The sequence below is a fragment of the Choristoneura fumiferana genome, chromosome 18 (assembly GCF_025370935.1).
Source record: "Choristoneura fumiferana chromosome 18, NRCan_CFum_1, whole genome shotgun sequence".
In the NCBI taxonomy this organism is placed as follows: domain Eukaryota; kingdom Metazoa; phylum Arthropoda; class Insecta; order Lepidoptera; family Tortricidae; genus Choristoneura; species Choristoneura fumiferana.
In genome coordinates, this window is record NC_133489.1 from 12,581,172 (window position 1) to 12,601,633 (window position 20,462).

General features: G+C 38.6%; 1 protein-coding gene across 5 annotated transcripts in view; it reads left to right on the top strand.

Annotated features, from left to right (window-relative positions):
- Positions 1-20,462, top strand: part of grh (grainy head) — a 142,617-nt gene that overhangs the window by 87,409 nt on the left and 34,746 nt on the right. For 4 of the 5 annotated variants that reach the window (XM_074101601.1, XM_074101603.1, XM_074101602.1 and 1 more), the window contains 3 exons: positions 1,365-1,568; positions 14,743-14,908; positions 15,211-15,627. In XM_074101601.1, coding sequence (XP_073957702.1) covers positions 1,365-1,568; positions 14,743-14,908; positions 15,211-15,627 — 787 coding nt within the window. The remainder of the gene's footprint in view (positions 1-1,364; positions 1,569-14,742; positions 14,909-15,210; positions 15,628-20,462) is intronic. The other variant, XM_074101604.1, reaches the window with a different exon arrangement.

Sequence of the window (20,462 nt, forward strand, 5' to 3'; positions counted from 1 at the left end):
TGAAGCACGTAATAAATAATAAATAAATAAATATCACGGGAAAATTCACACCAATTGACCTAGTCCCAAAGTAAGCTTAGCAAAGCTTGTGTTATGGGTACTAAGCAACGGATAAATATAATTATATAGATATAGATACATACTTAAATACATATTAAACACCCAAGACCCGAGAACAAACATTCATATTTTTCATACAAATATCTGCCCCGACACGGGAATCGAACCCGGGACCTCAAGCTTCGTAGTCAGGTTCTCTAACCACTAGGCCATCTGGTCGTCTAAATAATAATATGTACTTGTGTATGCTGAGCTTGGATAGCATTAGATGTAAGTCAGATGCACAATTGAATAAGTAATTTGATGCAAGTAAAAAATTGAACAGGTTCTTCTTTTGTATAAACCACTTTTTATGAATGAATTGTACAGTTACGTATACTTGATACCTACTACTAAAAGTAGGCACACTCGTATTAGGTACATACCACATATCGACAAAAAAAGGGTGCAAGGTTAGTGAGAATGTTTTAGCGGTTTGATTCATATTTTACCATTTGTCGCCGATTGTGTAGATATTAAAGGCGCTAGATAACGTATCAAAGAATTGGCAATAGTAAAAAACAAACAAGCATCGTCATCCCGTGATATGAGTACGAGACCAGGAACAGGAATCAGGTAGAACTACAATCTGGTCAAACCCGTCCGACGCGTGCTTCCAACATTTTTTATTTATTTGTCTGCATCGTCGGATACCGCTGGGCGTGACGTCAGACGACCTAAACTGGTTAGCGAGGGAGCAGGGATTTGCCTCGCATCCTTCCGGTTCTGCAAGTGGTACGGACCTGTTCTACATCAGGTTCCGCCACCTGGTGACCCGCGGGCCAGCGCGTGACGCGCGGCGCCCACTCCGATCGAGCTCGCAAAAAACTACCCGAATTAGATATGATCCGACGCCCTCGCTCATCCGCGTCCCGTTCTGATCACTACTGGTTTACTCGAACCGGACACTCGCCTCGCTGACTCACGGCTCTGTGTACGCAACAATTAGCACGGAGCGTCACACGGACGACCGCTGGTGCCCACCATCCACCAGAGGTCAGTATCCGTACCAAAATGGTCACGCCTAATAACTGGTTCGTAAGTTGTAGTCGGCCCCGTCGTACAACTAAAGGCCAGGGTACAGGTATTTTACGCTATGTTTACTCGATGATTCGATAGACTGAATGAAAATCGATCCGTATTACGTAACGGCAGACGTAGTTATGCATTGTGGTTTTCAAACTCGTAGGTGTAGATGTAAGAAGTTTACCTAGTAGTCGTCCATACGCATTATCCTATGTATTTACGTTGGTGTTTGTTGGCAGGCGACGCAAGGAGGTGATGGAGGTGAGCGGCGAGTCTTGGCGCGCGTACTACGCCAGCGCCGAGCACGGGCTGGGCGCGCCGCCGCCAGTGCTGGGCGTGCCCGACGACCAGCAGCCGCAAGCGCTCGTCACCGAGTACTACAAGCTGCCGCCGCTCCAGGCTCAGGATCTCCACAAGGATGGAAAGATAACCGACGTCTGGACGTAAGCCAAACTACTAAAGCAAAGTCAACGAGATAGGTCAACTGTCTGATACGTCATTACTTACTAGCGAGTTTGTACTCGCTACTTTTCTCTCTCAAGCCATATTTTATTTCTTCTCGTTGGCCTTACTTTAGGATGAGGATTAATTAGCCTTGTACAATTGTGTGCTAAAATTAGTCCGGAATATTTCAGAGGATAATTGGACAAGCTGTTAACAATCTTTTAACGAATTTTATTGGATATTTGATTGAAAATAATAAAGTCAAGATACTTAATAATACCTATATAGTCGCGCCTTCTTAGATGCGTAACATTTTGAACATCGACGACCCAGTGTATGAAAACATTTACAGATTTCAATTTAAATTCCTACAAACTTTGACGGGGATGTTCAGTCAAGCTTTCCAAACTGTCTACTGATGTATTTACACACACTTTAATTGTAAATTATATATACATACTCGTATATGTGAAAAGAAATTTAAAATGAAGGTAGATATTAGATACAATTTTTAATTGTTAAATTGTAACGTTAATGACATGACCTTTCAAGTCACCAGTTTATTTTTATTCTATACCACCCAAAATAAAATAGGGGCCACGTGAGTTTCGTTGGTAAAACGAAAATATTAAAAAATATAATTCTTTTTAACATCCTTTTCTAAAATTTATTTTATTAAGACAACATAGCACAATATGATGTATTCTAACGAATAAACATGTCTGATTTCAGATTTACAAATACTTTTAACGCAATTAAATTTACCTATTTGGTACAGAATCTATTAGGCCGTAATTAATTATCATGTTAATTTGGTATCTTCAATTTCGCTATCTTTCTTTCTGCCAATAAAACAAAACAGACATGTACATTCATTAGTATCTTCATATGGCTTGTACTTTAAATACGTATAATTACGACTCTAGGAACTCTGTTATTACTTAGGTACTTGAACTGTAACTAAATTGTCTAGGCAGATAATATTTCTTAACCACGGCTTCAGCTCTATGAAAAGCATTACAAATTACGGATGAACCGCGTTGATAAGTTCCACTACACTCCGTGTCGTATTTCTAATAATCAATTTTATGTTTACGCTTTCGCGCTAGGGTGTTTCCGATGAACCTTAACAAAACATTATTAACGTATGCAAAAAAGTGGGTTCTATGATCGTGGTGGTAAATAATATTTATCTCGATACCAACAAAATCCTAGCAACCAACTTTGGGTTCATAAAATGCAAATGACAGGAAGCAATAAAAACAATTAAACAACATTGATTATTTTTTTCTACAGGGCAATTAAATATAAGCTTACAATCTAAAAACATTGGAACGGGCTTTAATTATTAATCTTATTGGCAGTTGTCTATTCATTGCGAGAATAAACATATCCTCTCGAGCTCGTTTTACCTTAACATGCAAGAGCGCCGTAAGTACGGCAGGATGACAATGTTAATACTCGGGCGCCTTACTCGCGTAGGTATCTACCCATCTGAACATAAATGTGGACGCATAATCGAATATGCAAATCGAATCTCGAATATCGACAACAATCAAAGTTCAATCAAAAACGATCGCGGAAAATCAATCGTCGATTCTCACGGCCGTACATCATGACGCTCGTGTATCGGAGGCATTATCATTATAATCGACGAATTTCGAAGCGCTGTGAATACGGAATGAATTCGCGTAAAATTTATATGTAAACTATGATAATATGCAATCTTTTTAGAGGAGTTTTTGTACACATTGAAGTCGAAGCGAGTCGGGGGGTTTGTGTTGCCGAGTCTCACGGACGACTACGCAGAGACAGAGGCCGCGTGGCTTCCGGCCCCAACGAAAGGTGTAAGAATAACAAATAATAAAAATGTTAATGTTCCACTCAATAAATCACAAGCACTCATTTGAATACCTATGGTGGGATTAACGAATTGAGAGTTCGCAACTGTGCTTGCGTTCCGACCCCGGCGTCTTGGCTCAGAAATATTTTGCATAATATTATGCGTATTTTGCTCCTTATTTATAATTTTAAAATTCATGTAGGTAAGTCACGCTACCCTATGTGCATTCCGAGATTTAGTTGATGACTAAAACCCATTTTAAAGATTCCTACAAATAAATACGACTAAACGTGAAGTTAACGTTCGCTCTTTAGCTCTGTTATTTAGCTTATTCCCCTTCATTTTATTTATTATAATGATGATGATGATACTTAGTTTATAATCTTTTTTTATTAAATAATTAGGTCATAAATATTTCTGAAAATACCCGCGATTCAAACTTAAATGTAAGTGTACTTATTTAAAGAATTCCCATAGAAATGCAACCCTGATTAAAATTATGCTCGCTCATTCAAAGAGGTTGTTAACAGCATCCTTTGAATAGTGGCCCGAAATGAGCAAACTCCGTGTCACATTTTTAACGCAAGGAGTGCATAATGTTAACTTGACCCCACAAACCGTTTATATCTACTTTTATGAAGGTTTATTATATTCCATAAACAGCGACCAAGTAATAAAAGAAACAAGTTTAAATCTATGAAAATGGTAATAAAACGAGTGAGATTATCGCTCTAGACTGAGAAAAGACCACCATTGTGAATTTAAAGATTTTTACATTCAGACCCCTTAAAATAGTCGTTGGATCTAAATATTCATGCCAGTGTAGCATTAAGATAGAAAAATGGTGCATGCCTCCTACATAACACCTCACACGACGAGGGGCCGGACCCCGGACGACAGCTCCCATGGCGTCGCTCGCGCAGCGACGGAATGCGGCCGCGAACATTCGGCTCGTCATGCTCGTCACCGTTTACGGGAGTGCATAAATACAAACAATGACAATAGACGGATGTGGCTGGAAGCGGCTCACATTGACAAGGACGCCCAGGACTCGTCTGGGCATTGTCGGCGCCGGCCCACGCGCCGCGCGGTGTGCGCGCGCCCTATTGCTCATTCATACATTCAAAATTATAACGAATGCTCGCTCGCCCGCGCCGCTGAGTGCTGTGTCTCTTTATGCGTTTGTATGCAAATCTGTCTCTAGCTCAGCGCCAGGTTCATCGCCAGGTCCGGGCCGCTGTATTTGTTGTCTAAATCGCTCGTGTTATTTGAATTGAATGCTCAATATAGGTACGCAGACGCGGACTAGTTCCATCTTTATAGTTTCCCCCGAGATCGGCCGTAGGCGTGAGCATGTTTCGTAAACGCAATGCGTATTGCGCGGGCGCACTGGCCCCTGCTATAGCCAGGACTACGGATATTGCGGCTATTAAGTGGAAACGGGCGGCTATAACCATTAATATAAGTTGGACGCTGTCGAATGCTAAAGCTAAGATTAGCATAGAAACGCGCGGCGGGAAGCCTCCGGGGAGGAGGGCCTCGCCCTTTGACCCTGTCACTGTTCACACTCGCCACTAACGGGAAAACAGTTTCTCTTCTATTAGACTTACTTTATTACATGGCATAAACGTAGAAATTATACTTAGCGTAAGTATTCACGGATTAAAATACTAATGGTAATGGAATATGTAAACGCGTAAAAGTTTGAAAAGAAGTGTAGGTACCTATGCGCAGCCACATGGGTTAGGTGTGGGCCTGCTCGAGTGTGCGCGTGCGGACAGTGCTGTCGTGTTAATGAATCGCATAGCGACACTTCGTTAATTATAAAATTACCATTTTAGATATAACCCTAAAAGTCAGAATAAATTAGATCCAATAAATCCATAAACCTCCGATGAGTCAGTTATGATGGAAATTAAGATAAGGAAATATTTATTCAAAAACACGGTAAAAACGGGTAAAAACCTACCAACATAATAAGTTAATTGGAATTTTAAATAATTATTTCTGAATTAAATGTACCCAATATTGTTTCACAACATTTAGCAAGGATCCCTAGAGTAGGTACGGGGAGCTCAGCAATGCCGCGACAAAAACGCAGGAGCTGGAACCGTGTGACCCATTTAGGACTAGAACCGGTTCTTCTTGACGATGCGACGGTATTGTTAATGGCAAAGCAGTTAATACCATTGAATTCCCTTGGAAACACCCGACCCTCCTTATAAGATAATGCATAAAAAAGATAGTTATATGGCTATGTCCCCGCTCGGCCGGCCATCACGTACCTACCTAACGAAATATGAAATCGGGGACTGACCATTCTTCTTGACCATTCTTTACATCCGAATATTTTCATTGAAACGGTCTGCCAAATAATTTGAAGTACTCGTAATTGTCGTTACGCGTATTATTACCAACAGACGTTTTAACAGTTGCATTGATTTATCAATTATTTTGACATATTCCGCTTTAGCTTAATCAGGATAAGGGAAAAGTTTAACGGGAAATTAATCACCTAGTTACAGGTGTGCGCAACCAAATGTTTATTTTTAATGGCTTAGACAAATGGCGAAATCGTTTTCAATTAAAGTTTTTGATAATGTATTAGTTCCGTGAGAAAAGTAGCAATAAACCTACATTTAGTGGAATGATATATTCAAATAGAATGGTATTACGATGGTCGCATCCGCTGCAAGCGCCCGCGCCTCTTCCAGCGCGGCTGCGCGAGATTCTAATCTATTATTCGTCAAGCGACGGATAAACTGTCGCCGCCGGAGATACCGACCGCGATATCAATTCCAAGTGTTCGCTTACTTCATTATCTCGCTGGTTCTCTTCATCATTAAGCGTCTTTACATTTCCCAACAACTTGTTTGTTGAATTACACGCCCAACAATGTTTATTAATACGTCTTTATCATTTTTAAAATCAACTTCAATATCCGTAATTCGTTTTTCACATAGTAGCTTCTGTTCAAATTTTTAATTCGCTGCTACCCTGTACCCTTTTTGTATGTTTTCGGTTACAAAATACGTCTCGATCGCGTTCGCGTTAAAATCTCAATTTGTATGGAAACACGAACATCGCAAACGTTCCGCTAGAGGCGCTGTTCGTGTTTCCATATAAGTTGAGATTTTAACGCGACCGAGACGTATTTTGTAACCGAAAACAAGTACAAATACGTTTATATCCTAACTACTTCGTCAAGTATTTACGATATTGTTTATCTAATAATTTTACCTACTTATGACGACACGGCAAACTTTTAATGTGGTTTCAAGGACGTAATTATGTGCCTATTAATGAAGTACCTAACTAGCTAGCTAGTCATACTCGTAGCTACGGATCCATTAACCACATACTTAAAACATCGTTAAACCACAAATATCTCGCACTGAGGTTTCAAAACAAAACCAATTTAAGTATATTGGTCATCTAAGTGCACTAGCTGTAACTACCATGATATTGATATTCTACCGTTTATTGGGTAGGTAACAGAAGTTTTCAATCAATGCGTCTAAGATTTGTTGTCGAGATGCGCATAGGGTCACATAGAATGCACCCTACAAATCCTTTGTCGAGCTCTCGTCATGTGTGAAAGGGTGTTAAGTAAACATTGCAAATAATTATAATGCCAATTGCATTCAAGCGACGTATCCCGATCTGCTTTGATAAGAAAATATACATTTGCATGTAAAATGTAACAGTCGGATGCAAGAGGTGTTCATTCTTATCCTTTTATTACGTACACTGTTATGGTAATCACATGCAACATGACACTGATATCTGATCTAAAGTTTGGGAATTTGCTGGGTTTCTAACGGATTGAACTCGTCGCTGCCGCGGTACCTAAGAAAGAAAGAAAGAATAAATTTATTTGCCAAAATTCGGCACGCCAAAAAAACAGAATATATAGTATTTTTAGTAGTAAGTAAATTCCGAGAAGGTTGTAATTAATAGTGATTATATTTATTAAGATAATGCGTAGTCATTGTCTTAGTCACCTATACCTACTCGTTCGTTGTTACAAAAGCTTAAGTATTTTAAAACGTTTTTAATTAATAACGTTGTTAACTAACTACATGGTAGCTACGGTAGCATGGAAATTTCCTCTGCACCACAGAATAAACAATCTGTACGAAAGTTAGTTGCACAGGTGCAATTTTAAGGGGACACAGTTGGAAATAGGTTGTGGTTCAATTTTAACATTTCTATACACCATTGTATTTGTTTCTATCAGTCCATTATATCTGGCAAAATACTATTTAAATTGTTCTAAAGCGTGCAATTTAATTACCAATGAGTCATCATCATCCCAGCCTATATACGTCCCACTGCTGGGCACAGGCCTCCTCTCAGAACAAGAGGCCTTGGGCCGTAGTTCCCACGCGGGCCCAGTGCAGATTGGGAACTTCACACGCACCATTGAATTGCTGCGCAGGTTTGTGCAGGTTTCCTCACGATGTTTTCCTTCGCCGCAAAGCTCGTGGTAAATTTCAAATGTAAGTCCGCACATGAATTTCGAAAAACTCAGAGGTGCGAGCCGGGGTTTTAACCCACGACCCTCTGCTTAAGAGGCGATAGGTCAAACCACTAGGCCACCACAGCTCCAATGACCGCGATAAATGAATGCTAGGCTACCAATAAGTACATGTTCAGATTTATGGACATGTTTTCGTTTACGATAGTTAATAGTATCGCCATTAATTGGCAGTGAGCTACATTTAAGTAGCAGAGGTACCGACTACTAAACTAGTTTTTTATTTCAATGAAAGTAATATTGCGATGTTTAGAGAGCTTAACTGGTAGCACTAAGCTAGAAAAGAAGGGATATAAATCATTAAAACCGGTCGTAACCTGAAGAGTTACAAAACATGGTTCAAATTTGGCATAGCCATATAATTCAAAGAACATGTCTTATAAATTGGTATAAATTCATTCGTTTGTCAATGAACAACATGGGAGGTAGCTCAATAGCAAACACAAAGAGCATCATGGAATGGGGGCCGATTCTTGAAATACATCTGTGTACCATTCGAAAATGGTGAAATTTGTTCTGAATTTGAAATTAAACTCAAGTAATAGAAAATTGTAACTGTAATTAATTTCTCGAATTTTATAATTGAGGTATAGTACTTAGTACCTATTGTACATATACACAAAGTATTAGTAACTATTTAATGCTATTTTCGAGTGATGTGATTTCAAAAATAGGTCCCTGGACTAGCAGCAGCGAGCGTCGCCGCGAGCGAAATTGGCAGTCGTGTTGAGTCGCGGCGCCGCGCTCAGCTGTCAGCGGAGGCCGCTTTGTGTAGCGTTTTTGCAAGGCGCCAACAATGAACGACAAGCAAACAGCGCTTTGTACTGCACTCGCATGAATAACGATATCTCCGCCACTCCACTCCGCGCAGCCGACAGCCGCCGCGCCCGGATTAACACAAATTCGATTTGCATGCATCGTGAAATGTCCTCGACGTATTAAACCCTACTCATATCATAACATCGAATTACAACTCGCACCGATAATTCATGAAATAACAAATTCGCCGCGCGTTCGCCTGGCGTGGCAACATTGCGGACGTTTCCCGAAATATTTTATAAATGCGGTTTATCTTATCCGATGAGCGATTTCACACTCTTCGTGTTTCTCTTACAAATCGCATGCATAAATCGTTGAGTATGAGCAAAGCGAGAATTGCAATCGGACACGGGCGGCGGCGAGCGCGCGGGAGGTCGCGCGTCCCGGCCAATTCGGACGCATGAAATAGTGCCGCGCGAGGCTCTTATCTAAAATAAACATCTGAGCGCCAATGAAACTTGTCTTCAATTATCATAAATCGGCGCACACTGACATCGCATCGCCGACGAAAACCGCGCCTGCGCCGGCGCGCCGAGTGCGGAGGTGGTTGCGCGCGCGCCAACAAATCAAACAGAGGCTATACATTGCTCGGAGTCGTTCGTATGCAGGACGGGACACCTAAGCGCCATAAACTACAATAAAAGCTTTGTAAATAGTGTATTGTTAAGGTGTGAAGGTTACAAGCAACCGACATCTTCAGTAAGCGGGGGCGCTTATCTTTCGCGGGCGTATAATTAATTTACACCTCAGTTTTCACTACCTACTTTTTAGGGTTCCGTAGTCAACTAGGAACCCTTATAGTTTCGCCATGTCTGTCCATCTGTCTGTCCGCGGGTAAGCTCAGAGACCGTTAGTACTAGAAAGCTGTAATTTGACATGAAAATACATATCAGTCACGCCGACAAAGTTTTTTAGGGTACCTCTCATAGACGTAATGTGGGGGTGATTTTTTTTCGAATAACCCTATATTGTGGGGTATCGTTGGATAGGTCTTTTAAAACCATCGGGGGGGTTAAATAGCAGCCTAAGGTATAAAATAAATCTAAACTTGGAAGATTCAGTACACAATACGAAATCTTATTATAATTAAATATTATTTGATTTTTTCGTAATGGCTACGGAACCCTATCCTGGGCGTGTACGACGCGCTCTTGGCTGTTTTTTTTTACCTCTAATACTTACGATGAAACAAAAGGCTGTTTTAAATATGTATAACCTCAAAAAACATTTTATACTGCGAAACACAAATAATTAATCACCACAATTATTCCCTATTTTAATGTGAAATAAAAATAACACATGTCGAAATGTTTCTTATCCAAAGATAATAAATTACGACCAAGATTTTGGCCACCCACAGAATATAATAGTACCTTCCTATATACCTCCGAGTGAGTAGTCACACTTTAATAATTTAAACAAGAATCTATGTTCCACAAGCGAGTGAAGTTGGCACACCAATTGAAATTACCACCAAATAATTATATTTTTAATTAAATCAGTCACAGACGTCACAATAGCTAACAGATACTAGCAAACTACCCGCAAAATATGTTAAATATTGGAAACTTGTCACACTAGATGCGTTCTTGTTCTGCGTCCTACTTCCAGCTACGATTCGGTCAGTTCACTTTATAAAGGAACCTAAGTGTGACCAGTTTGATTTGATGACCTAATGTGCATGCAGTGTTCAACCGTGTTAATGCTCCGTGAAAATTAGTTTTTTCAGTCATCTAGTTACAAAAGAATTGTAAAACTGCCAGAATCTCGTTCCTTTGAAAAAAAAAAATATTTATGATTGTTAAGTTCCGTATTTTCAATAAAATTATGCGTACTAGCAGCATAAGGTAGGTATCTAATTTCAAGTTTACTAAGATACCTAGTACCTACCCCAGTGTACGGGCAAAGTTCTCTGCTACGAAATCATGAATTGGTACTATGGGTTTAATAGGTACTTGCAGTAGTTATTTGTAGCTAGGAACACTAAATTGTACTTTCAGAGCATTACCTGCATTTATATCTGTAACATAAGCTCCATAGGTGGAAGTTGAACCTAATGTAACTACAAAATTCCACCAAACTGCAATCCGAGCTGTGCAATCGTCTTAAGTAGCTCAGTAATATGCCGTGTATGTTAAAATTGTGCCTATTTAAGTACTTGGTGTATATAAAATTATTATAATTTACATACCTAACCTACTACGAATATTTTCAACTACTCATGTCAAGAAGCCAAATGGTTACACGCATGGAGTTCAAACTGCCTGACTAGATAAAGTCACGTAGGTAACTGCACTAAAGAATGATGAAACCGTAATGACATGACATAGAAATATATATCTGCTCAGAAATATATACACCGTGTTTACAAAAAAATATTTATTGCTCAGATGCAATCACCCTTTGTCGTCTGTCTGCTCCTCCAGCATAATATTTTTTAAAGCTTGTTTACATGACTTTTTGTTTTTGAGAATACTGTTATATACATGTATCGTCAGGTAAGTTATTTAAGATCTTAGGTAGCCTGTATTCCCATGTTCTCTTACCATATATATTTCTAGACTTCGGTAAAACATACCTAGGCTGATAAGCTAGGTTAACGCAATTGTTTTTGCCAACATTTAGTTTTTAACTTTTTAATTGGTTTATTTTTTATTTTTATTTTTTATTTTTTATTCGAATGGATGGCAAACGAGCATATTTTGTCATATTCATCGACGACATACTTATCTTATTAAAAACCGACATGACGGCACAGTACCTACCCAAAGTAGGTAATAGTTTCATCGTTGAGATTGTGTTTTATGTATTTTGGCACTATAACTTTAAGAATGCTCAGTTGCAGTTTACCTATAATATTGTTTATGTACTAGTGTTATATGTAGGTACGTCCGTAGCAACTAAAGCCGTAGCTTATGACTGAGTCGGCTAGAGAGAGGTAAAGCATCCTTAAGACATTATAAGGTAGTTTTTTTTTCGAGAATAAAAGTAGTTTTTCATGCGTAATGCGTGTAATAGCTCCACAGTCATGTTGATAGTGAAAATGTAAATGAATAAACTTCACAAGTGACATTGACAAGACACACAAGAGAGACATCGAAAAATCCACGTTTACGTTTTTTTTGCTAAATATGTGTGAATTAAAAACGGATTAGTTATGCACTTTGAAAATACGTCATAAATTAAGATCTTTACGACGCGATGTTTTACTGCTAATAATTAATTATGTCAGCTCTCGGTTAATCTTTTTAACAGTAAGAGTTAGGCCACCAGAGCCTTGGAGAAATTAACTTCATTTGACCTGTAGATTGTCCCCTTAAAGATAACGGAAATCAAAATAACACGCTTTATACATTATTTAAATCAAAATATTAAATTTAGCTAAATATATAGGTATTATAGTCATTCACGATGACACGCGCCGTGGTTCTTATTACAATGTCATTAATGGCTTATTTTGACAAAATCACGCGTCTTCGTGGATGGCACTAGGTATACCTTCTACCAGAGAAGGACTTCCAAAATAGCAATGCACTCACACATATACCTATATTTATATAACGTTTATTTACGATGAAAGTCAAACAAAGGTCAAACGTTATTTTGCAAATATACACACGATCGATCAGTATTTATTTACAAAAATGTTATATAATGATTTAATAAACCTATTCCTCGAAATAGTTTTGGAATTAGACCACATTGTAAAAAAGTGATCAATGCCAATTCACAATGTATAAAAGTAATTGTCATAGAAAAAGTCTGAAGGATTAGAAAATATTCCTTTGAATAACATCACCGACACCGTTGTCAATATGACTGGTAGGTATCGTCCTAAGTGTAAAGAATGTTGCAATATAAAAAGTAGGAGTGCTGCCCTCGCGTCAGGTTTATTATATTCCTGGTCAGCCTTTACCTATTGTGGGTTCGGATCTCTATATCTTCTTAGTTCACAATAAAAAAAATTCATCCTCAGGTTTCTTTTCTTTTAAACTTGACTTTGATATTCTTAAAACAAAATACTAAGTTAAAGGAAAAAAAAAACTAACATATACCCGCAACTTGATCAGGCCATTCAGGTTACTAAGTATTGTTAAAATTACTTCGTGTGGCATAGTAAGATACTAGGACAAGGTCAAGTAGTGTGTGACTGCGTCCTTGTAATGTATTCCCACAAACCATCATTATATTAGCCATCTTTCCCTTCTTTCTCATTTTCTTAGAAAATGCAGTTGTCAATATGACAACAATAGAACAAGAGGCACATGATGAAATAATTTGTTTGCAAAGTTTTAGTAACTAAATGACAAAGTAATAAAAAATTATGTGAAGACAACAAAATAAAAATTTACCTATTAAAAATTGTATTTAGGCAAAACACGTACCTATCAATTTATGTAGGTGTTATGTAATCCTCTTTGGTTTTTAAGGTTAGTATAATTATCTACCCATACCCTATTCAATTATACATTAAAAAAAAGTATTTAATTAAATATTTTTTTTCATTCATTTCAAAATCCAGCTGTCATTAGGTACGTGACATGGTTGTCGTATGCGTGTGCTCAACTCTTTACAATTTTGCGAAAACGTAGAGTCAATTCCATTTCTCTATAAGTACTAATACTCTTCGAGTCAGTTTTAGCAATATGAAAGACGCGATTCAGACGTTAGGTAGGTACTTTGCAGAGATCCATATCAATATTATCAATGAACTACACTATTTTACCTTGTTTTTGCGTTGCTTTTGTAGTCAAGCAGCAAATTAAGATAGTGATGTTAATTTATAATTCTCGTTTTAAATTTTCAGGGAAATAAGATAATCAATCTTTGTATGTATGTATAAAATTATTAATTGAAGGGGTGTAGACTGCGATTACATATATAGGTAGGTTCCTACCTTTTTTGAGGTCCCGATATTTCGACGCATCTACCAGCGCCGTGATATGGTTAGACTCATGACGGAAAGGGAATCAGGAGCTCATTAAAGGTAATTAATGAACTGATGATCTTTATTCCGTAGAAAATGCCTAACGCCTTATTAATCGTATAAATTATTAAAAACTGTTGAAGTAAAATTTGTTTCTTTGTAAATGCATAGAGTTCAAAAAATTTACCATATTAATTGGTAGTTAATTATACCCTAACGACTGACTGGAAAATGTTTCGTTGTGACGCAAAAATACCCATAAAACTGTATGGTTAATGTATGTGCCACAACGGAATATTTTTAAGTTTATTTCCGAATGTGTTAAGTATTCAATTTTTTGAACTCTACCAAGTATCGTATTTAATCGATTTTTGATGATGGTAAATTTTGGAAAGAAAAAAATACAGTATATCTATCTATGATCACACCCTGTCGTCATAGGGCGTTCAACAGGTTAAGAATTTCTTTAGTAATAGATAGCTGCACTATCCCAGAATAACATAGTCTAATTATTAACCCACAAAAGTGCGAAGTTGCGAACACCAGCTACTATCTTACATAGCTAGCTAGGTATCAGAGAATTCTTTTTACCTAGATAAAGTTGTACCTTTTTTACCTGAATAGAAAATTTAAGAACACTTTTTTTATAAAAAATAAATAATGTATTTACTTGTTATTTGGACATAATAAAAACAAAATTTCGTACTTATAAAAATTAAGATTATTATACAATTTTAAATACAAATGCCCCCCACCTACCAAATTACTACTTTTACTACTGCATATTTTATTAATTTAAACTCGAAATTTCAGGTAGTTAAATAGAACAAAAAACAACGTAAATTTAACAAATCAACACAGGCAAATAGGCACAGATACCTATAATTTGTTGGACGATGAATATTTGTATGTGACGGAATGTAAATTATCAACATGACAGTTAGCGCACTCGAAGGGTAATGATATCTCGAATAGAAGTTATGGTTTGACGCTGCGTCGCTTGCGCACACGGCGTCGCCAATCACCGGTGTCTCCCCTCCGCAGGGCCGGCGCGGCGTTGAAGGCGGCCAATGGCGCGCACGGGGCGGAGCTGGGCGAGCTGTCCGGGCTGCTGCACGCGGGGCTCGTGAAGCGCGAGCCCGAGGACCTCAGCCGCAAGGTGGCCGACGAGCCGGAGCCCGCGCACGCGCTTAAGCCGCCGCGACACAAGGTGCGTCACACGTTCGCACGCCGCCGCCGCGCGCGCACGCACACACACTGGTCACTCATGTATTATTTATCGCGGACCACGAACGATGCTCCGAGCGCCGCGCTCGCGACTCACTAGCCGCGCCCGCCCGCGCCCCCCGCCAGGACCCGCACTGGATATTCGATATTGAATTATAGTGATCGTGCCCACAAACCTTAGTGTACGTGAACCTGTGAACTGTGGTCCGACGCGGCATGTACGCGTCGACGCTGCGGAGCGGACAGTTGTGGGAGAGCGCGTGTAACCGGCGCGTGTGTCCGCAGGTGGCGCTGGGCGAGGCGAGTGAGGCGTCGCCGTCGCCGGTGCCTTCGCGTGCCTCCTCGGCCGGCTCCCTGCTGCCGGACGCGGCCATGTACGCCGCACAGATGTTCGCGCCGCCCGGCACCCCCAGCCCCACGCCCTACGGCGACCAGTACGCGCGCCAACCGCCCGCGGGCTCCTTCGCCGCGGAGCCCTACTACCGGGAATACTTCGTCGGCGATGGCTACCAGCAGAGATCCGCGCCGCCGTACGACGCGGAGCCGGCGCCGGCATCCGCCTTCGGCGAGCGGTACGCGGCGCCGCGCTACCACAGCAAGAGCGTGATCGCGGCGGCTGGCCTCACCGTCGACCTGCCCTCGCCCGACAGCGGCATCGGCGCCGACGCCGTCACCCCGCGCGACCACACCGCCGTGCAGCAGGTCGGTCCACAGGGCGCGGGCGGGTCTCACACAACACACACTACACCACACAACACAAAACACCTATCTTACTAACTGCACTAGTACTTATGCCCTGCTAAAATTTTATAGATCACTTTTACAGGGTAGTCGATATCTGCAATATTTGCAATAGGTAGGTAGGTACAGATCTATTTAATAATGTTTTTCATCGTATTTTGTCGGATAAGTTCGTATTTATCATGCTCTTTCAATTAGATTCAGTAAACTTCAGTAAGCTAGTAGAGAAAGCAAGATATGTAAATAGTAAGAAAGAAAGAAAGAAAATACATTTATTTAAATACGAACTTTTCCGACTTCTTTTATTTAATAAGTAAGGGAAATACGTACAAAATGACATATATGGACAAAATGACATAGTGGGCTTATCTTGAAATTGGCGGGCTGTAGCGAAATCACGGTGGCCATATTCAAAACTGTGAAACGCTGAGCCCAACTGGTACAGTCACCAGCACCAATATATGACACAACAAGCGTGCATAAATATCTGATACGACTCTATTTCTAAGGCCGGAAGGACGTGTCAGATATTTTTGCACGCTCCGCTGTGGCAGATATTAATGCTGGTGACTGTACAATCGAGCCGGAGTAAAGAATTTGGACATGTTTCATGCCCACAAAAGTTTTAAATATACACTTGTTTCATCTGTTTTTTGGTGAATTATGTTTAGGTAATTATAATTATTTTTATTAAAATTAATGAAATATGATATGATCTAGTAATTGATATTAACTTTAATTCGTTTATCAGCTGCTTTAGAAAGATATGTTTTTTTTATGATTTTTGTTTACATTTGGACAAAACGACACGGTGGATGACATTTTGTTCATAAACTTTCTGTTAATCAAAGTCTATCATTTATCTCGGTGGGTTATCACGGAACCGCGATAGAAACTAATCGTCTGCCTCGGAGCCAAAAAACCATAAAAAAATATTATAGAAATTATACCTATGGAATGAAATGAGAAATAAAATACTAAATATTCGAAATAAAAGAACAAAAAACAGGGCACAGTGGCATCACGATAATACTGCTCCTACTTAGTGATGATATATAGCTCTATAGCATACTTGTACTATTAGGTACTTATTTTGTGTCTATAGTTCAGAAGATTTCACTGCCGACTAAAAAAACGATGATCCGATGAGTGACCCTGCATTTGTTGCAACGTCTTTTTTCCTGTTCTCAGCCCAGTCAATGCTGTCAACAGTGTATTTTTTTTTCTTTTAGCTTCATATTCTGATAACTCAAAACAGGCAAAATATTTTTTTTTTTTGCCAACAATATTCTTAAAATTTCAGTATGTCATTATGTCCTTACTTTGTGTGTTATTTTGTCCATACTATACGGACAAAATCGTTTTTGGATTCGTTACCATTTCTCATAACATTGATTTTGATACCGAATTGAAAGCCTATATTATAAATCAATAAGATGGATTATTTTTACGTGAGGTGAAGAAATTTGATCCAAAATCAAAACACCCTGTCATTTTGGACGTACTTCCCTTAGGTACCTACATCCTGTATATTTATAATTTACATATCTTCAATTCAATTTTTGGGATAATATGGCCCCATCAATCCATGCGATGATTCCGCCAATGTCGTGGTTAGGTAAGACACGGCTGTTTGCTTGCACTTCTTGATTTCATGTAGGTAGCTTGAATACAACAATATTCCATGATGTTTTTAATTGCTTACTCGCGATTTGCCCAACACAACTAGATTAGATACCTACCAATATATTTTCTTAAACATCTGCCAAAATAGTGTCCGCATTGCTAGTGGGTATCAATTCTAATACGCCATCTGAGTCCATTTGAATTCTAATAGGATTTGAAATAGACATGATAATATTGACTTTAAGTCAGTGCTATTGGAATGCAGAATGGCAATGTTGATTAGATACATTTTAAGGACTTAGGTATGAAGTACGTTAGAGTAATTGCAGCTCTTTAGCGAGACAATGGGCGCGTAACCTTCGCGTTCTGGCGGCGCCCGCGTCTACACAGACACCTCACAATTTTATGACAACAATGTTTGTTTCAAATTAAAATAACGAAGTGACAATACGATAAACTAAAGTACAATTCAATAGAATCTGTCAATTTTCTACATATTTAAGACACCCTATTGTGGGCACACTTGATTATATATGTCCCTGTTGTTGCAATTATCATCTTAAAGGAATCAAAAAAGAATAATAGTCACATCACAAAGCCTTAGGCAGCCCGGTGTTTATATTAGTAGGCTGGAAGTGTCTACAGGATTGTCAGATTCTATTGAATTGGAGTTTAGTTAGGAGCTAAGCGCTTTTGAAGGACGGCTTCAGGGCGCGGCGCGCACGACAGCCGCCACTAGAGCGACGTAGATTGAGTTTATTTAATTTGCCTTTTGTTACGTTGACGCGAGCTTGTAACTCAGATTGGCACCAAATAAGTTGCGCCTGACGTCTACCGCCCTTTTAGTGGAGCGAAATATCAGCTAATCAAAGTAAATGGGAGCGATACTAAAGTGTAAAATATGGCGGTCGCGCTTGACCGACAGAGCGGTTAGATAACGCACGGTGTATAAACCGCTGGAATTATAATTCTAAGCTCATTTATTATCTCAGTTATTGTTTACTTGCACTGAATCATTCAACCGCAACGTCGTTTCCCAGGAATTTATTATTTGATTAATATCAGCTGTAAAAACGGGTAAAGTTGTTAATTGTGTTATAGTAGGTACCAATCTACCTAAATAGTTGGTCGCGAATAATTAGAGCTAACCGCAACAAACATTTTGACCTTAATGTAAAATACGTCAACGTGCCAATTGCTCATTTAGCGCTTGAAAATGAGGTTAACCACAAAACAAATTCTAAGCTCGAAATATTAATAACACAGCAAGTATCCGAAACATAAAGCTATGATCCATTGACTACCAACGAAAATGTTAAAATTTTCGTCAAAACATGTGTAGCTAATTTTAAAATCTGGTTTCTCAACACGCTCGTACATTATGCATGCCATATTTTTATTAAAACTCGTACATCATTTGTAAAACTTAACGGAATTAAATGATTAAACACAATATACATATCTCTATCTGTTAAAGAACATGTAGGAACAATAAATGATACGACTCCACGTAGATGCTGACGTTGCAGCAGCTAGCTATTTGATGATGACACAATCACAATGAAATTTTAATGAGGAACAATTATCATAAATTAGTTGCCAATTGAGCTTTAATCATGGAAATTTTCGATATATTATTAACTAATTATTTTTCCCTCGAAACACTAATTTCGTGACATTAATTATTCATTAAAAACACATCGGATGCGGAAAACTGCAGCTTGTTATTATGAAATGTTAGTGTTTTAAAATATGATCCATACCTTTATATAAACTAAATTTCTACGTTAATTGTAATCAGAAACAATTTGAACGGCGAAGCTATTAGCAACGTACCTATATTTCAGTTCTGTTGAGTGTATATATTTAAAGTGTTGTTTAAATTAATTGGCCGCGATTATTTTTTTATGGTTGAAGGTGTCGCACGAAGGTCGATTTGACACCGTCAGTGTTAATATACACTACATAATAAATCATAAAGCATCGCGATCTCAGTACAAAAAGATCTTATTTTTTTTTAGTTTTATGATTTGCCTTTGGTATTTGATAAATTTTCTTTACATGTTTATTCATCCAATATCAATTAAATTCCGATCTGTTTACCTAACTGAGTCGCGTTGAGACCCGGGCTGATGATCACCGGCTAGCTTATTTAGCTTAATTGACTCGTGTTTTAATAATTAATTAAGTAAATATTCGCGACAATGATTAATGAAAACTTGTTTTTTTAATCAATGTTTCATTAAAATTGAACACCACATACTCTTGACGAATCTAAATGCTGATTATTTTTACTACGGATTTCTGTGTCCAATCTCATTTGACGTAGCATATTAAAATTTGTAGCACTTGAAACATTCATGCGTTACGCTACGCGCCTACGAAATTTGAACAAGTGCACCAAAAGATTTCAACGGGCGCTCAACAAAGTGTCACTCTAAACATGGAATCCAGAGATAACAAATTCTGACACCAACTCATACACTTCTAAAAATGGAGCTTTAGTAAACATACCTGAGAGCTAATTGCACGAACGTGCTCTGAAACTTAAAGCCTAATCATAAGCGATCGCTTACCTACGATGTAATCATTTTGAAATCTAGACCTTAATATCGAGATCAAGATGGACCAAAACATGCTGAATTGGCTGCCAAGTTTCGACAATGTAATTAAATATACATATTGCATGCTAATTAATACATTAAATACTGCTACTACCCTGAATACACCAACAAAAAATTACACCTCACGCTAGCTTCCAGTTTTGGTGCATCTGATTGTTATTCCCGTGTTGTGCGTCACAGCAGGACATTGTTGTACCTACACGGACCCCCAACCATTTATGTTTTGTAATGAAGTGGACTTACGAGAAACGCATTATTAATCGCAAAGTAGTTGGAATTGAAACTAACACTAAACGGAGTGGGTGCTGCCGGCTACGCTTTAGCTTTTTTTATCTTCCATTTTGTCAACTTTATTACAAACATTAATAAACAAAAGTGTTTTGTCTTTAAACTATTAATTTGTTCGATTTAATTCTTCAGCAATTCTTACACTTGTTTTTGCGGCAAAACAACTTTCTCTTCAATCAAATTTCATCTACAAAGAAGTATTATTTCGTATTTTGACAGAACAATGATAGACAGACTGATATCATCTTCATACTAAGC